We start from the raw sequence: 22,280 nt of genomic DNA, 5'->3' as shown, positions 1-22,280 counted from the left end.
TCATCCTGTCCCAAAGTGCCCAGTTGATTGTCTACAAGATTGTAATAGCCAGGGCTGCTTCCATCTCCGGCCGGGGGTCCTGCTGCATTCCTAGACGGGTTCCCCAAGTGCTTCTCCTTGAGCACCAGGGCATGGTTGGAGATTTGTATGGGTGCTTGCCCTCTGCCCCAGGCCCACAAATTAATGGTGGAAATGTTTTCTTCAAAGCAATTATTGAAAATAATTACTGAGATTATTTCATGTTAATGGAGAATCATGTTTGAATATCATTCAGCTTTTGCTGTTACTCAGCCCCCGAATCTCTGGCTTGTAATAGTAACACACATTTCATTCTTGCAGCTAAGCGTTAACTGTATCCTTGGTTAGTTTTCCCTCAGCTATATTCCTCCCTCTTTTCCTGCCCAGGCTCCTGGGTTAGCTGGCTTCAGACTGGGTTCAGGCAGAGACACCGGCAGGAGACGAGAGGGGAGGAGACAAGGAGACACCAAGGTATTTCTCCTTTTACCTTTGTGCATCAGGTAGCTTCTTCAGCATAGGCTGTTTCTCTGGGGCTCCAGTTTTCACTGGACAGGCCCACCCCATTATTGGGCAACACCATCTCCTCCTTTTGTATTTCTAGCTTAGCGGTGGTAGTGCTAAACCCTTTACCGTTTCCTCTGGTGCTCAGCAACTTCATGGCTTGTGTAATCAATTCCCTGCATTCAATTCCTTCTGTAGTAACTACTTGAAGTACTTTCTTTTTCCTGATGGGACTCTAATGGATACACTGCTCCAAAAAAGAAGTTTTTCTTTTGTCTTTTACGGTGTTTTTTTTTTCTGTGGTGCAGCCTCAGAAATCGGTATAAAATAACCCATTTCATTATCTAACTAAATGTCTCCTGATGAAGCAGTGTGATGTAGTGAAGAGAGCACTGGGCTTGGAGCTTCAGTGATGTCACAGAACCGTCACCAGCTGGTCCTCTTTAAAATTTTTATGAACACTTGTAGTTATTTCCAACATAGTTTCTTTCTCATTATAAGCTCAGAATTGGAAGATGCAACCACAATTAGATAGAGACAAGTTACGTAAAGCGTTCATCTCATGTTGGAAGACATTAATGTGCATTTAAAAGTTATCCTCCAAGTGACCAGGAAGTACATTTGACCACTGATAATATCCCAGGCGTCCCAAACTTTTTTGCTTCTTCCTAGCTTTCCTACAGAACCAAGAACATGCTCCCTAGGGCAGCATAAGTGTCACAGTCTCTGTCTTATGGACTAACATGAGATGGATTTCAGTCATAAGAGCAGACAATTGCCTCTTGTCTTTTCTCCTGAACTCCCCTTATTTGGGGCCTTGCCTTGGGGAAAAGATTCACTGTGATTCAAAATAGACTTGCAGTGATGGAGTCTTTTCCAGTTTGAAAGATGCTGGGATGATCAGATCTATTTCAGATTAATCCAGAATAAGAATTCTTAGTGCAGTCGCTATACTAAGCACGTTCAAAGGACTCAAAGAATAAATACCTAATATTCAGGTCCCCTTAGAGTTTACCTATTCTTCTTTCCTGATACAGAGATGACCTGGAACTAGGTTCAGCTTTCAGTGCTCTGTTGGAAACTGTTGGCTCCTCCCAAATCCTTTGTAATCTGAGTTAGTAGCACGTGGTGGGGAGGGGCTCTGGCAGGTGATCGCCCTGTTCACAGCACTTGAGTCACAGAATTCTCATCCTTAGCATAGTGGATGGCCCAATGAAGGGAGCTAGGCAGACCTAGCCCTGACACTCACTAGCTTGTCATCTTAGACAAGTTACTTCACCTCTTTGAGCCTCAGCTTCTTTCTTGGTGAAATGGAGGGTAATGATAGTTATTTCCTAGAGTTATACTTGGCACATAGTAAGTTCATAGTAAATGGTAGCTCTTTAATATAATTTCAGCGTGCTTATCAGTTCCTGAGTCAGGAACTCAAGATTACAGCTGAGCTGCAGAGGTTTACTGAGCCCCCTAGCCTTTGCCAATATAAGTTAAAACTGACAGAGTTTTTAATATTACCATTCCTTGTGAATATTATGTGTGCTCATTTTGATTTTCAGCTAGTCATTAAAGTTCTTAGAGTTCAGAGAAAATTTCAAACTTGACCAAGATGATAGTATCTATATGACCATGTCGTGATGGTATAGTGAGTACCCTTTTTTTTTCTTTTAACGTTTGTTTGTTTGTTTGTTTAAGTGATCTCTACACCCAGCGCGGGGCTCAAATTCACGACCCCAAGATCAAGAGTCGCATATTCTTCTGACTGAGCCATCCAGGTGCCCCCTCCCTTTTTTTAAAAACTGTCTTAAACCTTAAGTCAAATTGGTTTCCAAACAACAGTAAAAAATTGCTATTACCGTGTTTGCTCTTTGTGATAGGCAAATGCCACTTGTTTATTTTCAGCCTTTGGGGAGATAATTATACGGTTGCTTATGGGAATGACAGAATTAAAGCAGGCAGTTCCCTGTCTTAGGAAATCATGTTAGCTGTTGGTTCATCATCTGTCATCAGTTCCTGCTCCCGAGGAGCAGATCTTAGAATATTTTCTTTCACAAAAGACAGAAGTGAGGCATAAGATTTTCCCAGTAAGAGAGTGTAGTGACCAGTCATAGCCTAGGAACTCTTCCAGGCCCGTAACTTCATCTCTGTGTTCCTCAGTGCCTAGTGTAGAGCCAGGCTCCTGTCAGGCTCAAGACTTCTTATCAAATCCCATATTGGAATTTGCCCTTTCATTAGTTGGCTTGATTTGCATTTGACTAAGCTTAAACCTCACTGTATGTGTCATATGTAGTTCAACACTCCGTAGTGGATCCTTTGTGTAGCCAATCAGTTTTCTGTTTTGTAATTTGAGTAATAGACTATACTCATAGATGGACTGAGGAATTGGTTGCACAGTTGAAAAAGGGCCAAATCGGACATTTCTCTGCCCTCAGTATCGTAATTTCCAAACGTGGACTTCAGCCTTGAGGCCCACAGAGGCTTATCTGAAGTAAATATTTTAAAAAAAACTGATTAAGTATCAGTTTTTCTGAATGTACAGGTTTTTTTGCTTTCTTCTGTTACTTTCAGAAATTCATGCAAAGAATCGCAGACCAATGGTTGTGATCTCTTCTTTTCCCAAAATGGCCAGTGACATTTTCCTTCACACTCCTCATTCTGCTGACAGACCATTTGGGGTTGGAAATACACAATTGTGTATCATGTTTCTTAAGTCCTTTGTCGTACGCATTTCCTGACCTAATGGCAACACTGCCCGAACTGGGAACTCTAACAATTGTGACCACCAGATGTGGAAATCCTGCCCCAGGCTTGCCTGAGACCATCCTTGAAATGACAGTGTATCTGTAAAGTGATCATGTGAGTGGAGAGTTCTGTTTTTGCTTTTCATAGCAATAACTTGAGGGTTACAGTTAGGGTGCCTCCGGTACAGCCAAACATTGGGGAGATGAATTTAATGTCGTCAAATACCATCTTTTCAATTGCAGACATAAAATTTTCACCTCAGTGGTCAAGTGTGTTTTGTTTAGCTTTTTTCAACTCTTTATATATGGCAACACTCTGGTTCAGTCTACCCACCACATGCCCAAAGGCCGGAATTCTCTACCCTCTGTATCCCTGAATTTACTTTAAAATCTGTATACACCTGCTGTTTCTTTTTTCTAAACCACATTGTAATATGGGGCCTTATGAGTAGAAAGATGAGTTAAAAATATACAAAGCAGATTACTCACCAAGGCCACTTTTGCCCTTGTGTGTGTGGGGGGGAATTCGCCATGAGCCTCAGTTGAGCAGCTTTTTAAAGTCCAATGAACTCATTTTATTAAAGCTTGCCCTGTTGCCCTCTCCTGTTTTACAGCTGATTAGATTAATTGAATATGATTAATAAATTATAATACAGCAAACTCAGAATTATCTGTGTTAATTAGGGACAGGGGTAGCATGGAAAAATGAAATCTTCAGATGTTGTCTTTCCTCTTGGCTTTGTTTCTACAGATGCCACAAAGACACATCACGTGAAAGCAAGCTCACGTTTCCTTATTCCCTTCTTTGTCATCCCATACATTCTTTTGCAGGTGACAGCAAATAAACTGGAACTGAAGGAATTAGGGAAAGAGGGACAGATTTGTCCAGTCTACTTGGTAGATAATGGTTGCAGTCTTCAGTTAAGACTCTTTCAGATGGAGTATGTGAATTAGTCATTTGGTGTGCTTTTTTTATACCTTTTCCCCCCAGAGAAATGGCATCATACTCATTTTACTTCTTTAATCTAGAATTTGAAGTATAGTTGTAGTGAGTACTACTTCCAACTATAGCATGTGGAATTTTTTTTTTTCCAAAATTACTGAATGTTATGGACCTAGTTCATTTATATCTTGTTCCTTTTATAATATTATAACGTAAGTGCTTTCCAAGTTTCTTTATAATCTTGATAATGACCAAGGATTACTTTTAATATATTAAAATATAGCAATTTTAGTAATAATTTTAGTAACAATTTAGTAATAATTTTAGTAACAATTTAGTAATTTTAATATATATCTATATATACTTTAAAAATATTCCTTCATGGTGAAAAAGACTCAGAGTCTTCAGTGGCTACTCTAGCACTGGGAAGTAAAGGGTGGAAATCTGGGAGCTGTGTTTTATTTTCAAGGAAGTGTATCTGTACCAGTCTAACAGAAGACATCACTCAGGGGCGCCTGGGTGGCTCAGTGGATTGAGCACTCTGGCCGACTCTTGATCTCGGCTCAGGTTTTGATCTCACAGTCATGAGTTTGAGCCCCACGTTGGGCTCCGTGCTGGGTGGGGAGCCTACTTAAAAAAAAAAAAAAAAGATATCACACTCTCTAGGTATTCTGTGGTGGGAAATAAGAGTCATTGCCCTCCAGGACTCAAGATTAGACTGGAGACTTCCAAAGAGTCTTCTGTATCTTACTTACAGGCCTGTCATCTGGGGCAACCTCCTGCTTATGACCTGTTAAAAAACATATTTTGTATTTGTAACTTTGAAAAACTTGCCTGAGAAAGATAGGGGCTAACATTCAGTGATCCTTAATGCGTTCCTCGGGATTGGAAAAGAGCAGTCTTATTTTGAAAGAAGCGGGTAAAGGGAAACATAAAGTGAATAATTCTTTTATTCAAGATTGAGGGCTAGTGAGTGGAAACTGTGCAGTTAGTTTTCTTGCTCTGATGACTGGGTCCTCTTCTTTAGTTATTGGGGATGAGGGTGGAGAGCCTTGAATGGGGTGTTCCTCTTTGAAGTCAGTTTAATAAAAACAAGCTGATAAAATATAATTTGAAATGTTTTTTGTCAATTTTAGAAAAATTATTTTATGTGGTACTGGATGATTCTCTGAGCCATTCAGATATCAGGACAGCTTTGTAGAAATAGTCTCATGTCAATATTGTTTAGATTTTCTTTCCTCCTAACCCCAAACACTGGCATTTGGAAATAGGGAGCATAATGATCAAATGGGAAGTCTGAGGGTAGTATATTTTGAAAAACCACTCATTTTATGCTTTGACAGAGTTATCATTCATTCTTTGTATTTTTTAAAAGATTATTTATTTATTTGAGAGAGAGAGAGTGAGTGTGAGCAGGAGGGAGAGGAAGAGGGAGAGAGAATCTGAAGCAAACTCTGCTGAGCCTAGACCCCGATTTGGCGTTCGATCCCACAACTGTGAGATCCTGACCTGAGCTGAAACCAAGAGTCAGACGCTTAACCAACTGAGCCACCCAGGTGCCCCTCATTCTTTGTATTTGAAGGTTAAAGTGGCAATTAGCTGGGGGAAAAGGGAAACAAAAGAAAATGTGATGTATTCTAGTCCTTCGTTAGTCCAGACTGCATCCTGTAGCTCTGAAACGTAAATAAGAGATCTTAGATTTACCAACCCAGTTTGTATTGGGTGTTGGTATCATTGTATTCTTTTAAAAGCCAAGCCAAGGGGGCGCCTGGGTGGCTCAGTTGGTTAAGCGACTGCCTTCGGCTCAGGTCATGATTCTGGAGTCCCTGGATCGAGTCCCGTATCGGGCTCCCCGCTCGGTGAGGAGCCTGCTTCTCCCTCTGACCTTCCCCCCGTCATGTACTCTCTCTCATTCTCACTCTCTCAAATAAATAATCTTTAAAAAAATAAAAAATAAAAATAAAAAAATAAAAGCCAAGCCAAATAAGTAATAGGTGGCAGAATCCTTTATCACTATCTAAAGTAAGTAAAATGCCGGGCGCTTGGGTGGCTCAGTTGGTTAAGCGACTGCCTGCCTTCGGCTCAGGTCATGATCCTGGAGTCCCGGGATCGAGTCCCACATCAGGCTCCCTGCTCAGCAGGGAGTCTGCTTCTCCCTCTGACCCTCCTCCCTCTCATGCTTTCTTTCATTCTCTCTCTCTCAAATAAATAAATAAAATCTTTAAAAAAAATAAAAAAAAATAAAGTAAGTAAAATGCCTTAAGTACATAGAGGTGGATGACCATATATGTGTGTGTGTGGGGGGGGGGGATAGCATAATGGGCCCATGGAAGTGTTTACTTCTTATGCATGTAAGGTTATAGTGCTGTAACTTTAAACTTTTGTATTGTGAGGGAGTGTGTTTACAAATCAGGATGATACAATCATTTGTAGAAGTTTTTCATTTTTGATTGGGAAAAACTATATTCTGTTCATGCCATTTTTATTGATCTTTGTGTCATCCTTTTACTTGCATGTACTCCATCTGTTTGTTTTAACCTTACTCATTAGCAATAGCTTATTATAATTACCCATCTGTCACACTGGCTACAGTGAGCTGTAAATGCTGCTTAATTTTACTATACTTTCATGGCATTGATGTCAGTTTTGATCAAGAAAAGGCTTTTTTGCTAACTAGATTCAGAGCACTGCGAGTTTGCAGTTATGTTTGTTTATTTTATAATCTCTGATCACTTTCCTTTTATCTAAAGAAAAATCAGTGGGAGAAGAAGGTGGGAAGGGGTGAGGTAGGTGTTGCAGGAAAGAGATTACGACTTTTGATGATTTTCTCTTCAGCCTGCCGTGATTTGGTATAGACGCTATCCCTTGCTTCCCCAATTAAAAAAAAAGTTGGTTTGTATTAACTTGGTGAGGAAAATTACTAAATTTTGTGTTTTGTACCAATATAAGCTGAAATCTTTCTTAGATAAGTGATTTGGAAATTTTCCTGAAAAATAATAAAACTATAGCTAAAGTTTGTTTCAGCCCTAGTTGCTAACTGATATATTAAACACTGATAAAATCTTTTTTGTTTTTCCTCTTTTAAGAACTTAATTCGCAAAGCGAAAAAAATACATCATTTGTTTTTAGTTAGTTGCACCACGTAATGTTACTTAGTTATATTATACGTATTTTTTTCTTTTTAGCTTTCATTTGCCTCCAAATGAATGGAAAAGATGATACATGGTCAATACTTGGAAAGATCTAAAGGATTAGTTTTACTACCTTTTTAGTGCAACATCATTGGAATGTAGTTGTAATTTTTTCCAGTGATTTGGCGGTATGGTTTTCCCACAGCAACAGTGTGTTGAATCAGGGATTTGCTTTTCTATTTTCATTTTCTGAATAACCACAGTATTCCTTCACCCTTAAATGAAACAGACCTAAGCCTGAGTTGCCAGATACCAACAAGGAAATTCCAGGTTTAGGAAAGTGATAATGACTCACACTGGAGGGGGTTGCCTGCTACAAAGGTACACTTTCTCAGAAACAGTGGCTGGAGCAGAGGCGATGCAGCTGGTTGCATTTGGGAGCAGTTTGCTTCTTGAGATGGTCATGAATTAATAATGGGGAAAGGAATGGAAATCTCAGAGACATTCCGAACTTTTATTCTCCAGGAAAGTTTAATTCATACATTAGGCTTTTTATGAAAAGAGATTTTTTGAATGTAAAACATCTGTTCATTGAAAACCTCTAAAATCCACATTTTAACAACTTCAAGCACATTGCTACTTCCAGACTGAGTAACACTTTAAACACATTTTCTTTTGAAAATGCAAGATTCGCAAAAGAGACTTGTCATGCATTCATTTGGCCATTCTCAAATGGTGAACTGAATGCTGGATAATCTCTGCTGGCCCCTTAATCAGATTTAAAATTCTCAATCCTTCCTAGGTGTTTCCGAATACTTTTATCTGAGTTGTAGCTGTGTTATTGCACCTTATTTGCTATTTTTGGTGTGTTTTTTTCCTCTTGACATTTTTGTAGTTCTAGCATTGAGAACCTTTTGTTTGTCATTCAACACATAGCTTATTTTAGCAGTTATCATTTGGTACATAATGATTTGTTATTTTGCCCTTTTATTTCCTAAAGACATTTTAAGAGTTAAATAGATCTTTATAATTTAATCTATAAAGCCCTTTGAGACACTCAAATATAGACGTTACTTAAAACTGTTCTAATCTGCACTGTTTTTGTATCTGTCACACATACATTTATGGCTCAAAGAAGTAAATTCTTCCTTATTTCTAGAATTAGTTTATGAGTTTATCTTTTGTTGGTATGATTCGCTTGTATGGGTACAGCTGTCCTATGCCAAGAATGCCAAGAGTTGAGTTTAATTAGGTAACAAGTAGAAACTTTTATTTATTTTTTAGATTTTATTTATTTATTTGTCAGAGAGAGAGAGCACAAACAGGGGGAGCTGCAGGCAGAGGGAGAAGCCGGCTTCCTGCTGAGCAGGGAGCCCGATGCGGGGCTCGATCCCAGGACCCTGGGATCATGACCCGAGCCGAAGGCAGACGCCTAACCGACGGAGCCACCCAGGCGTCCCGACAAGTAGAAACTTTTAAAACAGTGTAAAGATGACAGGCGCCTGGGTGGCTCAGATGGTTAAGCGTCTGCCTTCGTCTCAGGTCATGATCCCAGCGTCCTGGGATCGAGTCCCGCATCGGGCTCCCTGCTCCTTGGGAGCCTGCTTCTCCCTCTGCCTCTCTCTCAATCTCTGTCTCTCATGAATAAATAAATAAAATCTTAAAAAAAAAAAAAAAAAAAAGAATTTGCTAAAAAAAACAAAACTGTAAAGATGTGCAGCTTTTTCAGCAGGAAGGAGTGATATGTGTCACTATTGATTTATACCATAAATGAGGTTTAATTTACTGCTTAAAAGTCCACAAAAAAAGCCTAAGCAAAATGAGGTTGTCAAAGTTGTAAAACAGCAGTATCCATCTACACTGCATCTTCATCATTAATAAAAATCTAAAGTAAGGAAGTGAAGGTAGCATTTCTTTAACATGGATTCAATATTTGGGACACTTTTTTCTATTTCTGGAATATCTCTGAAATGTAAATAGACCAACCACTAACCCATATTCTGATAGCTTGGGATCACAGATGTTTCTAAACTTTGAAACAAAGTACATTTTCCCCCTTTTAATTGTGAAAGTGCAGTGCTAGACTTCTGCTTTTTAAAGTGGGTCAGAGGGGATAGATACTCTGTTTTTTTGCTATTGATGTATGGCACCATGAGTAAACCCAGCATTAGAATCTTGTATTGCTATCATTCATTGAAAGGCTAAATGTCCCAGAAATTTGACTTTTTTTTTTTTTTTTTTTTTTTTTTTCACGGATCTCTTGGCTGCAGTCAAAGTGGGCTTTTTATAAAAGCACTTGAGTGGGAACCTGGTATGGAACATGTCAAGTGAAGGTCCCTGCTATTTCTCTACCCCCCGATTTTCCTGGGTCAGCTTACTTCCCCAAGTAACCCAAGACCGTTCTAAGTTAGAAGAGAGAGCTCTTGGGTGTTCTAAAGCTACAGGACCCACAGGGCAAAAATGCATCCAGATCACAGCAAGGCTGAAGGTCAGAACGACTGGCTGGCTCTTTCCACACTCCAGCATAAACCTAGGGCAACCTCCCTATGCTCTTGAAACAAAAGGTCGTTAGTAAATAAACATCTGTTGGCTGACTAATTCGACATCAGTGTAAAATAATTGTGTCAATCTGTTCCCTCTCCGTGTTAAATTATATCTGATTTGTAGAATGAAAGGGGGCCCAGTACTGCTCATTCCAAGCTCCTTTGCCCTGTGAGGTCTGTTAACTGTGGACGTGGGTCAAGTTCAAAGGTTCCTTCCCTCTGTTCTGCCGGCCAACTTCCAACCACACTGCTCGTTTCTGAGAAATATCTGATAAGCAATGCTTTAGGCAGGTGCTCACACCGTATCCCTCCCTGGGGCCTCACTGCCCGTTCTCTGCCGGCTCTTGTTAATGTGGGTCACCCTGGACAGTGCAGAGGCCTCAAGTACAACTTTACCTATTCCTCAGAGGTACAGGGCACAGCGCCCCACCCCCGTCCTAAGGGTGGAGGGAGGATGGAATGGGAAATTAGAACTTCTTTGTTCCTCTCCTGGCGTGCTCTCAACAGTGACCAAATGTGTATTCTTTCATTATTCTTAGCCCAAACAGAACCTTCTTTTTCCTCCAGGCAGGGAAGGAAATGCCCCTGAACTCCCTGCTTGAAATCTGAGTGGCCAACACTCCTTGCTACCCCATGGCCCTGATTTGCCCCCTCACTTTCTGAACTTGATCCAATCTTGCTATCACCCACACCTGGTCACCAAGGGCTCACAGGCCCTCTGTATATTGAACAGCAGGATGGGGTGGTGCCTGCTGTCCATTCCCCCCCCACTACTAGTTTCCACTAAATTTTTTAAGTTGCCTTTCATTCTAAATTTGGTTTGATTTTTCTGCTATCATTAATGAATGTCTTCAGATACCATTTTTTCAAATAACTACTTGTTGCTTCTTAAAAATGAGGAACAACTTCAGGTGTACAAGAGTATACCTAATATTAAACACTCCCACATCCAGGTACCACCATGCAGTTTTAGAAATAACAAATGTTAGAGTTGAAGTCCCTCTGGACCTCTGCCTAATCACCTCTTCTTCCATTTCTCTTCAGAGGTAACAGCTATACTGATTTTGCTGATAGTCATTCTCATGTATGTTTTTATACTTCAGTTACACATGGATGTATATATAAATGATACATTCTATATTTTGGGGATTTTTGAAATTTTATAGAAATGATTTGACTCTGGGAAATTTCTGCTGTTGGCTTTTTTCACTTCATATTATGTTTTTAGATTCAGTCATGTTGATACCTGTGACTCTTGTTCACTGCTCCTGGATATCCCCTGTATACCAAGGTATTCTCCCACTGGGGGACATTCCCATTGTTGCTAGTGTTTTGCTCTAGACCTTTAAAGAGCAGGCCTCCCCCAGGGAGACATGGACATTCTTATACACATCTCTTTGGAAGACCTGATCTTTAAATGCCAAGTTTGATTTTTGACCCCTTTTTGAATTAGTCTTTGTGAATCTGAATAAGTTGCTCTATCTCCCTGGGCCTCAGTTTGCTTAGGCACAGAGGGAGAACTGAACTAAATAATCTCTAAGGTTCTTTCCAAGCCTAGAATTCTGTGATTCCTTTCCAGCTTGCTTCTCTCCCTCCTTATAGTGTATAGTGTGTATCAGTTATGAGCAACTGCTTAGCATGAGAATCAGTTCAGAAAAAAAAAAATCTGTGTGTGTATGTAGTTAAATTCAAAATGAAAATGACTTTGAGTCCCTTGGGAATGTTTTCTTACAATGTAGATTTCCTGTTCTATTGATTAGATAAATATTAATAACAAAACTGGCACTGCTTTAAAGCCATCAGAAAGTTAATGTTGGGGCTTATTCTAGTAAACATGGAAGCAGTGTTGGAGTCTTGTCTCCTGAGCGTGGATGTTGGGCTGTATTACCAGCTGGGCAGGCTGCATGAAGCCTGGTGGCTGATGGATTGCTTATGAGTTGGGATGACTCAGGGTCGTCATTTTGAACATGAGTTATCGTATTATGTGTTGCCAAGAAATGATGCTTTCTAAAAGACTGTTGAAATATGAAGGGCTTTTTTTTTTTACCCTAAGCGTAATGCCCTTCAGAAGCTATGTTTTTGAGATTGTATAGTCTTTTTAAATGAAAGAAAAAAAAAAGTTGCTCCCTTCCTGCCAGAATGAGCTGTAGTTCTTGCTGCTATTGATATGACAGCCTGCTCCTTCTTTGCAGCCTCTAATCATCCGAGTCTAGGGCACAGGCCAGCGCTTTGGAACTGTAGTCTCAGGGACTCTCGGGCAGTGAAGATCACAGTTTAGCGCAGAGATGTCGTGGCAACTACCTGGGTTGCTCATTGTCTTTTTTTTCCTTCATATTTTCTGTTTGTGGCTGAACACTAGATGAAATACTAGAGTTATTATCAAACTTGGTAACTTACACGTCATGGTAGTAGTGATAGCTGTTATGATTTGTCCATTTCATATAGCTATGAATATAACATTTTACTAATTGATAGATTGGAGTGTTATTCTAACAGATACTATGATCAATTCAACAGCTTTTCCACTCTCTCCAATTTTTAGCAGTCCTGTGGGTCAGGAAAGTGACCCAGCTCCAGGGATGGGTCTTGATCAATCTAAGTTTAGGGATGAGTTTAGATTAACCCAATCTTGGTGACTGCCCATGGCCGTGATTGGTTCCGGAACTCAGCATTAGCCCCTAGAACATGACATTTCGTGGTTATAATTCTAGAAATGAAACATGAAGGAAAGGTCGCTGGAGGCTTTGGGGAAACATTTCCTCCCTTTGAAGTGAGAGGCACAGGAAGATGATCTCTTTTCTTCTCAGTATTGCTGTTGTGGTCAGGAACCGTTATCAGTCAGGGGATGAAATTGACACTCCCAAGGCGACAGAGCCAAAGGAGGTACAGAGAAATGAGCCGGAACTACTGGATTGAGCCATCCCTGAACCTCAGCTCATCACTGGGCTTACTATATGAGTCAACAAATTACCTTAAGCTAGTTTGATTTGAGGTTTCTATTATTTGCAGCAGAGAGCATCCTAATTGATATAATTACATTACTGTATTATGACTGGTTATTCTAATTCTGGAGTAGTCTCAGGAAGTTATCTTCTCTTTAAATTTTAAAGTGAATGTTAATCCACCATATAGTCTACTGCTGTTATTGCCAAACTAGTTGTAATGTAACGATCTTGATTTTCATATTGTAATAGATTTCTTAGCATCCTTACTATTGTTGCTATAGTACACTAAGAAAACTTTGAACTTCCAAGGTGTTCTTAGTTCTCCCCACATTTAGTAGAATGTAACCTTTACTTACTTGCATAAGAGTATTTAACCTTTTATTATCTACTGTATACATGTTTCTGTATGCAATCTAACTAGGAAAGAGAGGATGGACCCTTTGCTTGATTTGAGAGCAATTCAGAGCAATGTGTTAACAAAACCAAATAACACAGGATTAAGCCAGGACTTGCCATGTCAGGGATGGACATGGCCAAGGAGAGAGCTGAGGGAGGACGGGGGTGGGGGAGGGCCCATGGGTGGAGTGGCATCCTCGGGGAAGACTGCCACGTGAGGTGGCCATGCACATGCAAGGGGAGGAGGTGTGGGGCAGGTGGAGAGAGGCTCTGAGGGTGGCAGGGTCAGGAGAGCAGTGCCTCCGAGAGGCTGTATTGCCAGGCAGAGGAAGTTGGACCCATAGCTTCTTAAATAGTGAAGTGTTATTACCACAGAGATGGTTAACACGGCACGCAGGGGAGCTAGTCCAGGGAGAGAGGTTGGCACTGAGTCCTGGGAAGCTGTTACCATACTTCATGCGTCAGGTGACAAGAGCTGTAGGATAATAGCGTCTGAGTATGTAATACCTTACGTCGATATGGAATTTCAGAGTTCCCAAAGCACATTCAAACACGTTATCTAATTTATCTATTTACGGCCCCTCACCCTTTTTTATGGATGAAGATACAGAGGTTCAGAGCAGTTAAGAACCTCCCAAAAGTTGTCAATTACAGAACCCAACCTACAGTCTATAGGTCTTTGGACTTTCAGGTCTAGTGCTTTTCAGTAATAATATAAGCGACATTTTCCATTATTAGTGAAATTCTAGTTGTGCTAATTTGACTCGGCTCTGTGCATTTGTCTATCAGCTGGCTCCTGACAGCAGTGTAAACAAAAGCTAAACACCACTGCTCCTAACTCTTCTAAACACTGAACACCTCTGAATAGTGAAAAGATGGTGAAGTATCACAGATAAAGGTAGGACCTCCTCAAATTACAGAAAGGTAATTCTTCTGACAAATACAAAAAACAAAAGGCGGGGTGCGGAGAAAGTTTCCTAAATGTTTTAAATGAATGGAAAGTGCCTGAGACTTTAGGGAGCCTCCAAGTGGCAGCCTTTTTGGGTGCTCTCAATATTTATATGTAGAAACATTGTAGTAACATAGCTATTGAAGGCTTTTCTCCCCCAAGAATAACTGCATTTAATGTTTAAGTCAATTTAGCGGATACGTAATTGACACGTTTTCATGAAATGTCATGGAAACCGCTTTTAAGGGGTTCTGAACAGAATGCGAAAGAATAGAAAAATAAAAGCTGAGTGGCCAGATGATAAAGATTTAGCAAATTGCATCCAGGTTGTATTCATTAACTTGTCCCTTCAGAGAGTAGCAGCTTATTCCTGATAAGTGTAGAGCATTCTGATATTTGTCAAGGACTTTGTGGTTCTTTGTAATTGAAATTGCTAAATAAGTTTTGAACTACCAAAGTGCCGGGGCGGGGCGGGGGGGGGGTGGTTGGAATTGGTGAGGGAGTGTTGGACTTTTAACTGCCAGGGCCCCCAAACAACTTTCACGTGGTACCTATCTGGCCCACTTGAGTGCTACTTACAGGTTAGAATCACCTGGAGAGCTTTTAAAATTACCAGTGCACAGATCCTAGCCTTGACCAACTAAGTCAGAATCTCAGAGTTTGAGGAAGGGAGCAGACCTAGTCATAAGTAGTTTTTTAAAGTTCTCCAGGTAATCCTAAAGTTCAGCTAGGGCTAAAAAGCTTATTCTAGCTATTTTGGCTCCAGCCAGTAAGCTGCAAGAAACATTTATTAAAATGTACATACGAGGGGCGCCTGGGTGGCTCAGATGGTTGGGCATCTGCCTTCAGCTCAGGTCATGATCCCAGGGTCCTGGGATCCAGCCCCATGTCCGGCTCCTGGCTCGGCGGAGAGCCTGCTTCTCCCTCTCCCTCTTTCCTCTTCCCCCTGCTCATGCTCTCTCTCTCTCTCTGTATCTCTGCGTCTCGAATGAATAAATAAAATCTTTTTTAAAAAATGAACATACGATACTTGCTAGCTTTATAAAATAAATATGTAGGTTTTCCCATCCCTGAGCTCAAATAGGCAGGTTTGGGGGCTTAGGGTTTTGTTTTTCTCCTTAGCCAGTTGCAGATCCTAAAGAACACATGGCAGGAGATGGAGGAAGACATTCTAAAGAGGTCCCATGGTGTTTTTTTAGGGAAGGATGGGGCAGGAAGGGTAGGAATCATTGTTTATGTGTTTCAGGAAGCAGAAAATATGGCATGTTCCAAGTCTATCTAAATTATGTAACTTTGAGGGATGTGATCCATTTGGATCAAAATAATGAGGCATATAATACATTGCATTTAACATGTGTGGGAATTCTTTGCAGAGTAATTAGCATTCCTTTCTTCAGCCTGTATTCAGAGGAAACATACCATTCACACCCTCTCTGTGTTCACATTTTCCAGTGCGTTGGAGAGCTTTTTTTTTTTTTCAATAGAAATCTTTGTCCTTTTCCTAATAAGACTTGAATTATATTTGGAGAAATTCAGCATTTCTTTTTCTTTTTTCTGGCAGGAATTGATTTTAAAATCAGAACGATAGAACTAGATGGAAAGAAAATTAAGCTTCAGATATGGTAAGTAAAAAAAAAAAAAATTATACACAGTTTCTTCCTTAATCGGGAATTGAAAGTGGGAATTAAAATGTGAACTGTGGTAAGTTAGAGGTAGCTTGTGATAGTTAAAACATCTTTTCTTTACCAGAACCAAGGGAAGTGATTAAGTATTCAAAGGTATCTCCACCAAGAACGGGAAGGTAAGGAATGATCTTACAGCTGGAAGAGATCTGAGAACTCATTCTTCCCAGACACTAATTTTGTAGGGAAGAAAAGAAAAACTAAAGAGTGTATACGCTTTTTCATTGTAGTTGTTGCAGCCTTGAAATCAGGTAAGGCAAAAGTAGTCCCATGGTAGGAACCCTGAGCGGGTTCTTCTATGGAAGTACTAGATCTAGGTTCTAGGTTCTGCCTCTCAACTGAGGGCCTGGGCCAGTTGCTTCCCTTCTTAGGGCCTGTTTTTCCTCAATGGTAAATTGGTTGGTGAGCCTAAAGACATCTGAGTTCTCCTCCAGATCTAACACTTTATCATTTGTTTTCATGTTTCTTCTCTTCAAATAAAAAAAAATGAGGACCACCAAACCGATCTAATTGTGTGATGATGACAGCAGGAGACAAAGCTTAGAAATTTAGAGATTACGAAGCAGGCAGGGCAAAATAGTAAAGTAATGTATATCAGCTTTTTTCTTAGGCTGTTTTTCTTCTTTAAATCTCAGAACCAGGACAGAACTAGAGCATCATATTGAGATCCACTGGTCCTTCTTTTACAGAGGAAGAACTTAGAACTTAGAGTGGTTAAGTCCATCTGAGGGCATCTCTGTGGGTCAGTGATAAAGCTGAGACAACTCCCCAAATCTGGAGCAATGTGTCAGCTTTATATATTAGCCTAGTGTAGTGGGTCCCGGTGTATTCATTGGAAAACATGGTGAATGCCACCACAGGTTGCCCTTTTCAAAGCCAATTTTTTTTTTTTTTTTAAGATTTTATTTATTTATTTGACAGAGAGAGAGAGACAGCGAGAGCAGGAACACAAGCAGGGGGAGTGGGAGAGAGAGGAGCAGGCTTCCCGCCGAGGAGGGAGCCTGATGTGGGGGCTCAATCCCAGGACCCTGGGATCATGACCTGAGCTGAAGGCAGACGCTTAACGACTGAGCCACCCAGGTGCCCCAAGAGGCCAAATATTTTAAAGACATTAAAAAAAATTAAAGGGAGAAGCAAAGAGAATTTCTGACTCTGTGCTGAACAGTCCTGACCATAGCAGTAAGAAGCGTTTCTAGGAGCCTGTGGGCAGTCAGCTAGCAGTCAGCTAATTTAGAACTTAATATAACATCAGAGCACTATTTATCAATACTCTCAGCAGCAAAATAAGACTCCATTTAGGCTTCACAACCTGTATTTAGTATGGCAGGGGTTCTCCTCTATCCTCCCTGCAGAGCTGGTTCTAAATCAAGTAGTGTGTTAGACCAAAATATGGTTAGTTGGCTCAAAGATGCTTGGCTTCTGTTTTCCCCATTGATGTGTTTGCCATATACCAAACAAGTGCCCTGGGCATCTAATCCTGATCAGTGAGAGAATGGCAGGATAAGATGACTGTGGTGGGAAGCCTGGCCCTGCCCTCAACAGCTGAGACCTAGGAGGCTTGAGGGTCATTCCAGGGGCTTAGCTATTTAATGGTCCAGTGGCAGACCATAGCCCAGCTGAGCCTATTGTCTCTTCTGCAGAGTGAGGATGAGCGTCCTACCACTACACCGGGCTGTGGTGGGCATCACTTGAGCACAGACTAACGTATTTTGTAGGGTATATATAAATATTAAGGTATATTATTAATGTTTTTAATTTTCTCTATTTCCCTGGGGCCTCCATCTCTTGTTTAGGTTGGTGTGCATTAGACTTCTAGTGTATTTCCACAAATGCCTCTTTCTCCCCTGCAATTAAATTGTACAATTTAGTTTGCCTTAGCAGCACAGGGAGTGCATTAGTTCTGGTGGTGTGTGGCAAATTTAGAAATACTGACTTACCCAGATATCCAGGAAATTTGACTCCCTTTATAGGGATTGCTTCAATCAATGTAATGAGAAATTCTTGAATTTTTCAGAATGGATTTTAAGAGAATGCCATCAGCCAAAAAGCAAGAATACATGAAAGTGCATGTAATTTTGAGGTGTTGTTCATATTTTAAAGTCTCTGGACACATTGTCAACCATTATGTTTGAAACTCCAGGCTCCCATTCAATCCCAGGCTCTGTAGCTGACGAAGTTCTTGAGGAGATCCATTTTAAATGGTGTGCTCTGCTGAGCAGAATTCACACAATAGTAAGTCCAGCCCAACAGCTTGCTTTGTACAGAAATCAGACTTTCAGTCAAGAGAGCAAAATGCCTTAATCATGAGGCATTTATAAAAAGGATTATAACTACTTGCAGGGGTCCAAGAATTTAGAACTATTCTCTATTCTCTCCCACGTGGGTTTGACTAATAGAATATGCCCGTTCCTAGCAGGGCCATGTATTTTCTCGTTGCCTCTTTTATCATCAAGGTCCGAGTTTCCCGCCAAAGTCATCGTGAGCTCCTGACAGGCCCCTGTGGCCGCCTCCGCCTCCAGCTCACAGACGCATGGCAGGCTCCCTTTGCGTCTCATTCCCCTTCCCCTTGAAATCACTGCCTTTGTGAGCCGCCCAGGATTCTCTCCACAGTTTAAGGTCTCTCCTCAGTGATGCTGGTGATAACTTTTAAAACCACTCTCTCCTTTGTTTCAAATTTTAGGGACACAGCAGGTCAGGAAAGATTTCGAACCATCACAACGGCATACTACAGAGGAGCCATGGTGAGTGTGTTTTAGGGTTTTGTAACTCTTCAGGTGAAAGGAAAACATGAATATTCATTTGTCAGGTTTCTAGGATCCAAGCTAGAGTCTAGTACAATGGGGGAGATAGGTTTTGGAATGTGAAAACAAGACATTTAAAGGGTTTTTCTATGTTGTGTTTAGTAACTGCATGCTTTGACATTGGTCTTTCGTAATATCCGTGAGGTAATTAGCTTATAGACATTTTGGAACTCCTCCACACTTTCTGAGCAATTGTATATCTTAGTGAAAGCTGGGAGACCAATTAAAGACAATGACAGTAATTCAGGTAAAGGCTAATAGACGAGAATATGAACAAGGCCGTGCATGGGAGTTGTGGGGTCAGAATCGGGAGATACTGTGGTTGTCGGGCCTACAGGACTTGGTGACTCCCTGGCTGTGAGGAGGTAACTCCCAGGGGTCTGCTTTGGCTGGCTGGCAGGGTTGTATTGCCCTTTATCAAAACAAGAGTACAAGGAGGAAGACAAGATTTGGAGGGGACGAAGGCAACCTTGTGTTTTACTTAGTTGAGTTTTTGGTGACCACATGGGACATTTGGGAGCTGATACCGGGTCATTGGTCTCCAAAGCACATCTGACCCTATCTCTCTTTTTGGCTTCACCTTGTGCCCTTCTCCCGTTGGATCTGTGCACTCTTACCACGCTGACTCTTTCAGTCCAGTGGGTTCTGGGCCATTCTGGTCAGCAGGATACTTAAAACATTTCTGCTCTGTGCCAGGCTGAGAGCTGTGGGCACTATGGGCTTTCCCTCTTCACCCCAGCCTCAACCCCATGGCCCAGTTCAAGTCTACTCAGACCTCAGGTCTTGGCTTTAATGTCATTTTTTCAGGGAAGCCTTCCCTGACTGCCCCATCCCCTCAGCCAGATTAGATCCACATTTGTACTCAAAACTCCCCATACTTCTTCATAGCAGTTGTCAAAGTTATAACTAAGTGTATAATTATTGGTTTATTGTTTTCTTTGCTAGCTGTCCATGAGAGGAAGGGGCCTTGTCTAACTTGTCCACGGCTGGTAGCACAAAGTATAGTCTCAGGCACATGGTGGGTGCTCACTAAATATTTGTTGAATGGACAGATGGCTAGGTCTAGCACTTAATACAGGAGTATGGTCTGGTGATACAGATTTTGGAATAGTTAGCATACAAGTGTCAGTTGATGCATTTAGGAGATAGATCTTTTAGAAATACCAGACATGAGGGTCTTTAAAAATACGATGACAATCAGTGCCTTTCATTAAACCTGTATAATATTAAGTTTCTGCGATTTATGTAGACAGTGGCATTTTGATCAGCCCATATAAGAAAAAATGATTTTATTTTTTTAAGGATAAAAAAATAATTTTAAAGCAGTATGGTTACGATCTTAGTATAGGAGTAAGAAGCAAGACATTTCTACTTGCAATAATAAAATACACAACGGAAGTGATTATCTCTCTCATCACTATCTCTGTTTTAACTTAAACACTCCTTTAGCTTCATTTGGTGCTGATTCTTACCATGTGCAGTCAGGTAGAAAGGGTGTATCACCTTTACCACAATCACTAATTCATTAAAGGTTAACAGTAAAAAAAACTATTTACATGGTGAGACAGTGGAAGAATTTATCTATTTTTCCTTCTTTGTACTTTAAAATTTTTATTATAAGTCCCTTTTAATTAAAAAGACAAAATAAAGGACAAACAAAAGGTTGGGTTTTGGAGGGTGGGAATATGCTGACATTATATTCTATAACTTTAAATATATGACTTACTAAATAAAGATTTTTCTTACAGGGAATTATGCTGGTCTATGACATCACAAATGAAAAGTCCTTCGACAATATTAAAAATTGGATAAGAAACATTGAAGAGGTATGTATGGAAAGAGAATGATGATACTAGAGAGGAGTCCTGCTGGGTGCTTGCAGAGGGCTCCTTCTGTCTCTGGAAGAGGCAGCTGAGCCGCTGAGAAGTAGGCCAGGGGCAGGTCAGGCCCCCTCACTCTGAGGAGCATGGACGGAGTGATCTCTGGTGCTTCTGTCAGACGGGGAGCTACACACAGAGGAGCAGTCTCACCGAATTTAAAACTTGGGCCGGATCTTGAAAATAATTTAATCAAGTCCCCATTTTACGCATGAGAAAACTGAGGCCGGAAAGGAGAGACTTGCTTGTGCTCCTCTAGCTTTAACATCTGACTTACAGCTTCTTGTTTTCTGACTGGCAAAGGTCTCTCTCTATTCCAGCAACTTCTCATTTTTCCCTTCTAACATTTTCTCCATTGTAGATAGTTGAAATTTGGTTTAATTCCAGATTGACTAGTATTAAGATTTTTTTTTAATGTCTTTGATATTTCAGAAAGAAATTTTTTTTTTTTTAAGATTTTATTTATTTATTTGACAGAGAGGGAACACAAACAGGGGGAATGGGAGAGGGAGAAGCAGGCTTCCCACGGAGCAGGGAGCCCGATGCTGGGCTCGATCCCAGGACCCTGCAATCATGACCTGAGCCAAAGGCAGATGCTTAACGACTGAGCCACCCAGGTGGCCTAAGAAATCTGACTTTAAAATCATTTTGTACACATTTATATTAACCTACATGATTTCATGTTTTAAGTAGCTCAGAATCCAGAATACCTTCCTCATTGGCTCACTCAGTACTGTTTTTTCCTTCTTTGACCCAAACTAATCTTTGGAAGTTTTACTTCTGTTTGTTCGTGTACAAAAAAAGCCATGAGAATGACTGCAAGCCTTTGGGAAAAAGTTTGCATAGGCTCTTATGCAAACTTTTCCCTCCTCCCATCTTTTAAATTTTTCCCTGCATCAAGCCTTGTGTTGAGCAAAAGATTATTTGTCTTATTATTAAATTTATGGATATGTTTCTGACAGGTTAGGATTTGTCTATTGAATAACTGTGTTTTGCTCAGGCTGTTTTTATAACATATTATTTTCTCCCTGCAGCATGCCTCTTCAGATGTTGAAAGAATGATCCTGGGTAACAAATGTGATATGAATGACAAAAGACAAGTGTCAAAAGAAAGAGGAGAGAAGGTAAATTTGAACTGAATGCATGAAGATGGGAATCTATTCGCACTAAGCATTTATTTTCTTAGTATTACTTAATTAATTGACTTCAGTTTGAAAAATATCTGTATTTTAATCCTTTAAAAAAAACAACAAAGAGATGTAATCCCTACTTGCTTGAATGGTGTGAATTAGTATTCGAGATCCAGCTCCATATACTGTGTAGCCATGACTCATTCCTGAAGAATTTGCTGTTTTCTGGGAGATACAAATTAGTCCTTTTTCAGATTCCTGCAGCTTAGAGTTCATGCTATTTCATCCATATCTGTGTGAAAATGCCTAGTTTTAAAGGTCAAATAAATCATTCTCTTCAAATAAAAGTAATCGGATAGGTGAAGTTTAAACAGTAATCATATTCCAATTCATTATTTTTTTCTTAAGAATATTTTATACCATATTAGATTTAGGTCATTATGGATAAACTGCTTGTAACTCATCAAGCTGTGGATGTCATTTATAGGCTTTTCTCTATTTTGTATCCTGCAAAAAAAGCAAGAGTTTATTACATGTACATATTTACTTCTGTGACATTTTCTAAATTAACTTAGAGGCTTCAGTTTTTAAGTCTTGGAATTTTGCTTTAGCCTTTTTTTAGTGATGCA

At 40.3% G+C, this 22,280-nt stretch overlaps 1 protein-coding gene across 2 annotated transcripts in view; it reads left to right on the top strand.

Moving 5' to 3' along the window:
- Positions 1-22,280, top strand: part of RAB8B (RAB8B, member RAS oncogene family) — a 54,115-nt gene that overhangs the window by 26,094 nt on the left and 5,741 nt on the right. Inside the window, exons 2-6 of one of the 2 annotated variants that reach the window (XM_045899916.3) lie at positions 406-489; positions 15,723-15,783; positions 18,524-18,584; positions 20,393-20,470; positions 21,556-21,645. In XM_045899916.3, coding sequence (XP_045755872.1) covers positions 406-489; positions 15,723-15,783; positions 18,524-18,584; positions 20,393-20,470; positions 21,556-21,645 — 374 coding nt within the window. The remainder of the gene's footprint in view (positions 1-405; positions 490-15,722; positions 15,784-18,523; positions 18,585-20,392; positions 20,471-21,555; positions 21,646-22,280) is intronic. The other variant, XM_054513489.2, reaches the window with a different exon arrangement.

The sequence above is a fragment of the Mirounga angustirostris genome, unplaced genomic scaffold (genome assembly GCF_029215605.1).
Source record: "Mirounga angustirostris isolate CCGP_5_RB_7025 unplaced genomic scaffold, mMirAng1.0.hap1 SCAF_9, whole genome shotgun sequence".
NCBI classification, from domain to species: Eukaryota; Metazoa; Chordata; class Mammalia; order Carnivora; family Phocidae; genus Mirounga; species Mirounga angustirostris.
The sequence above is the reverse complement of the archived record's forward strand: the minus strand, read 5'-3'. Positions and strand labels throughout refer to the sequence as shown.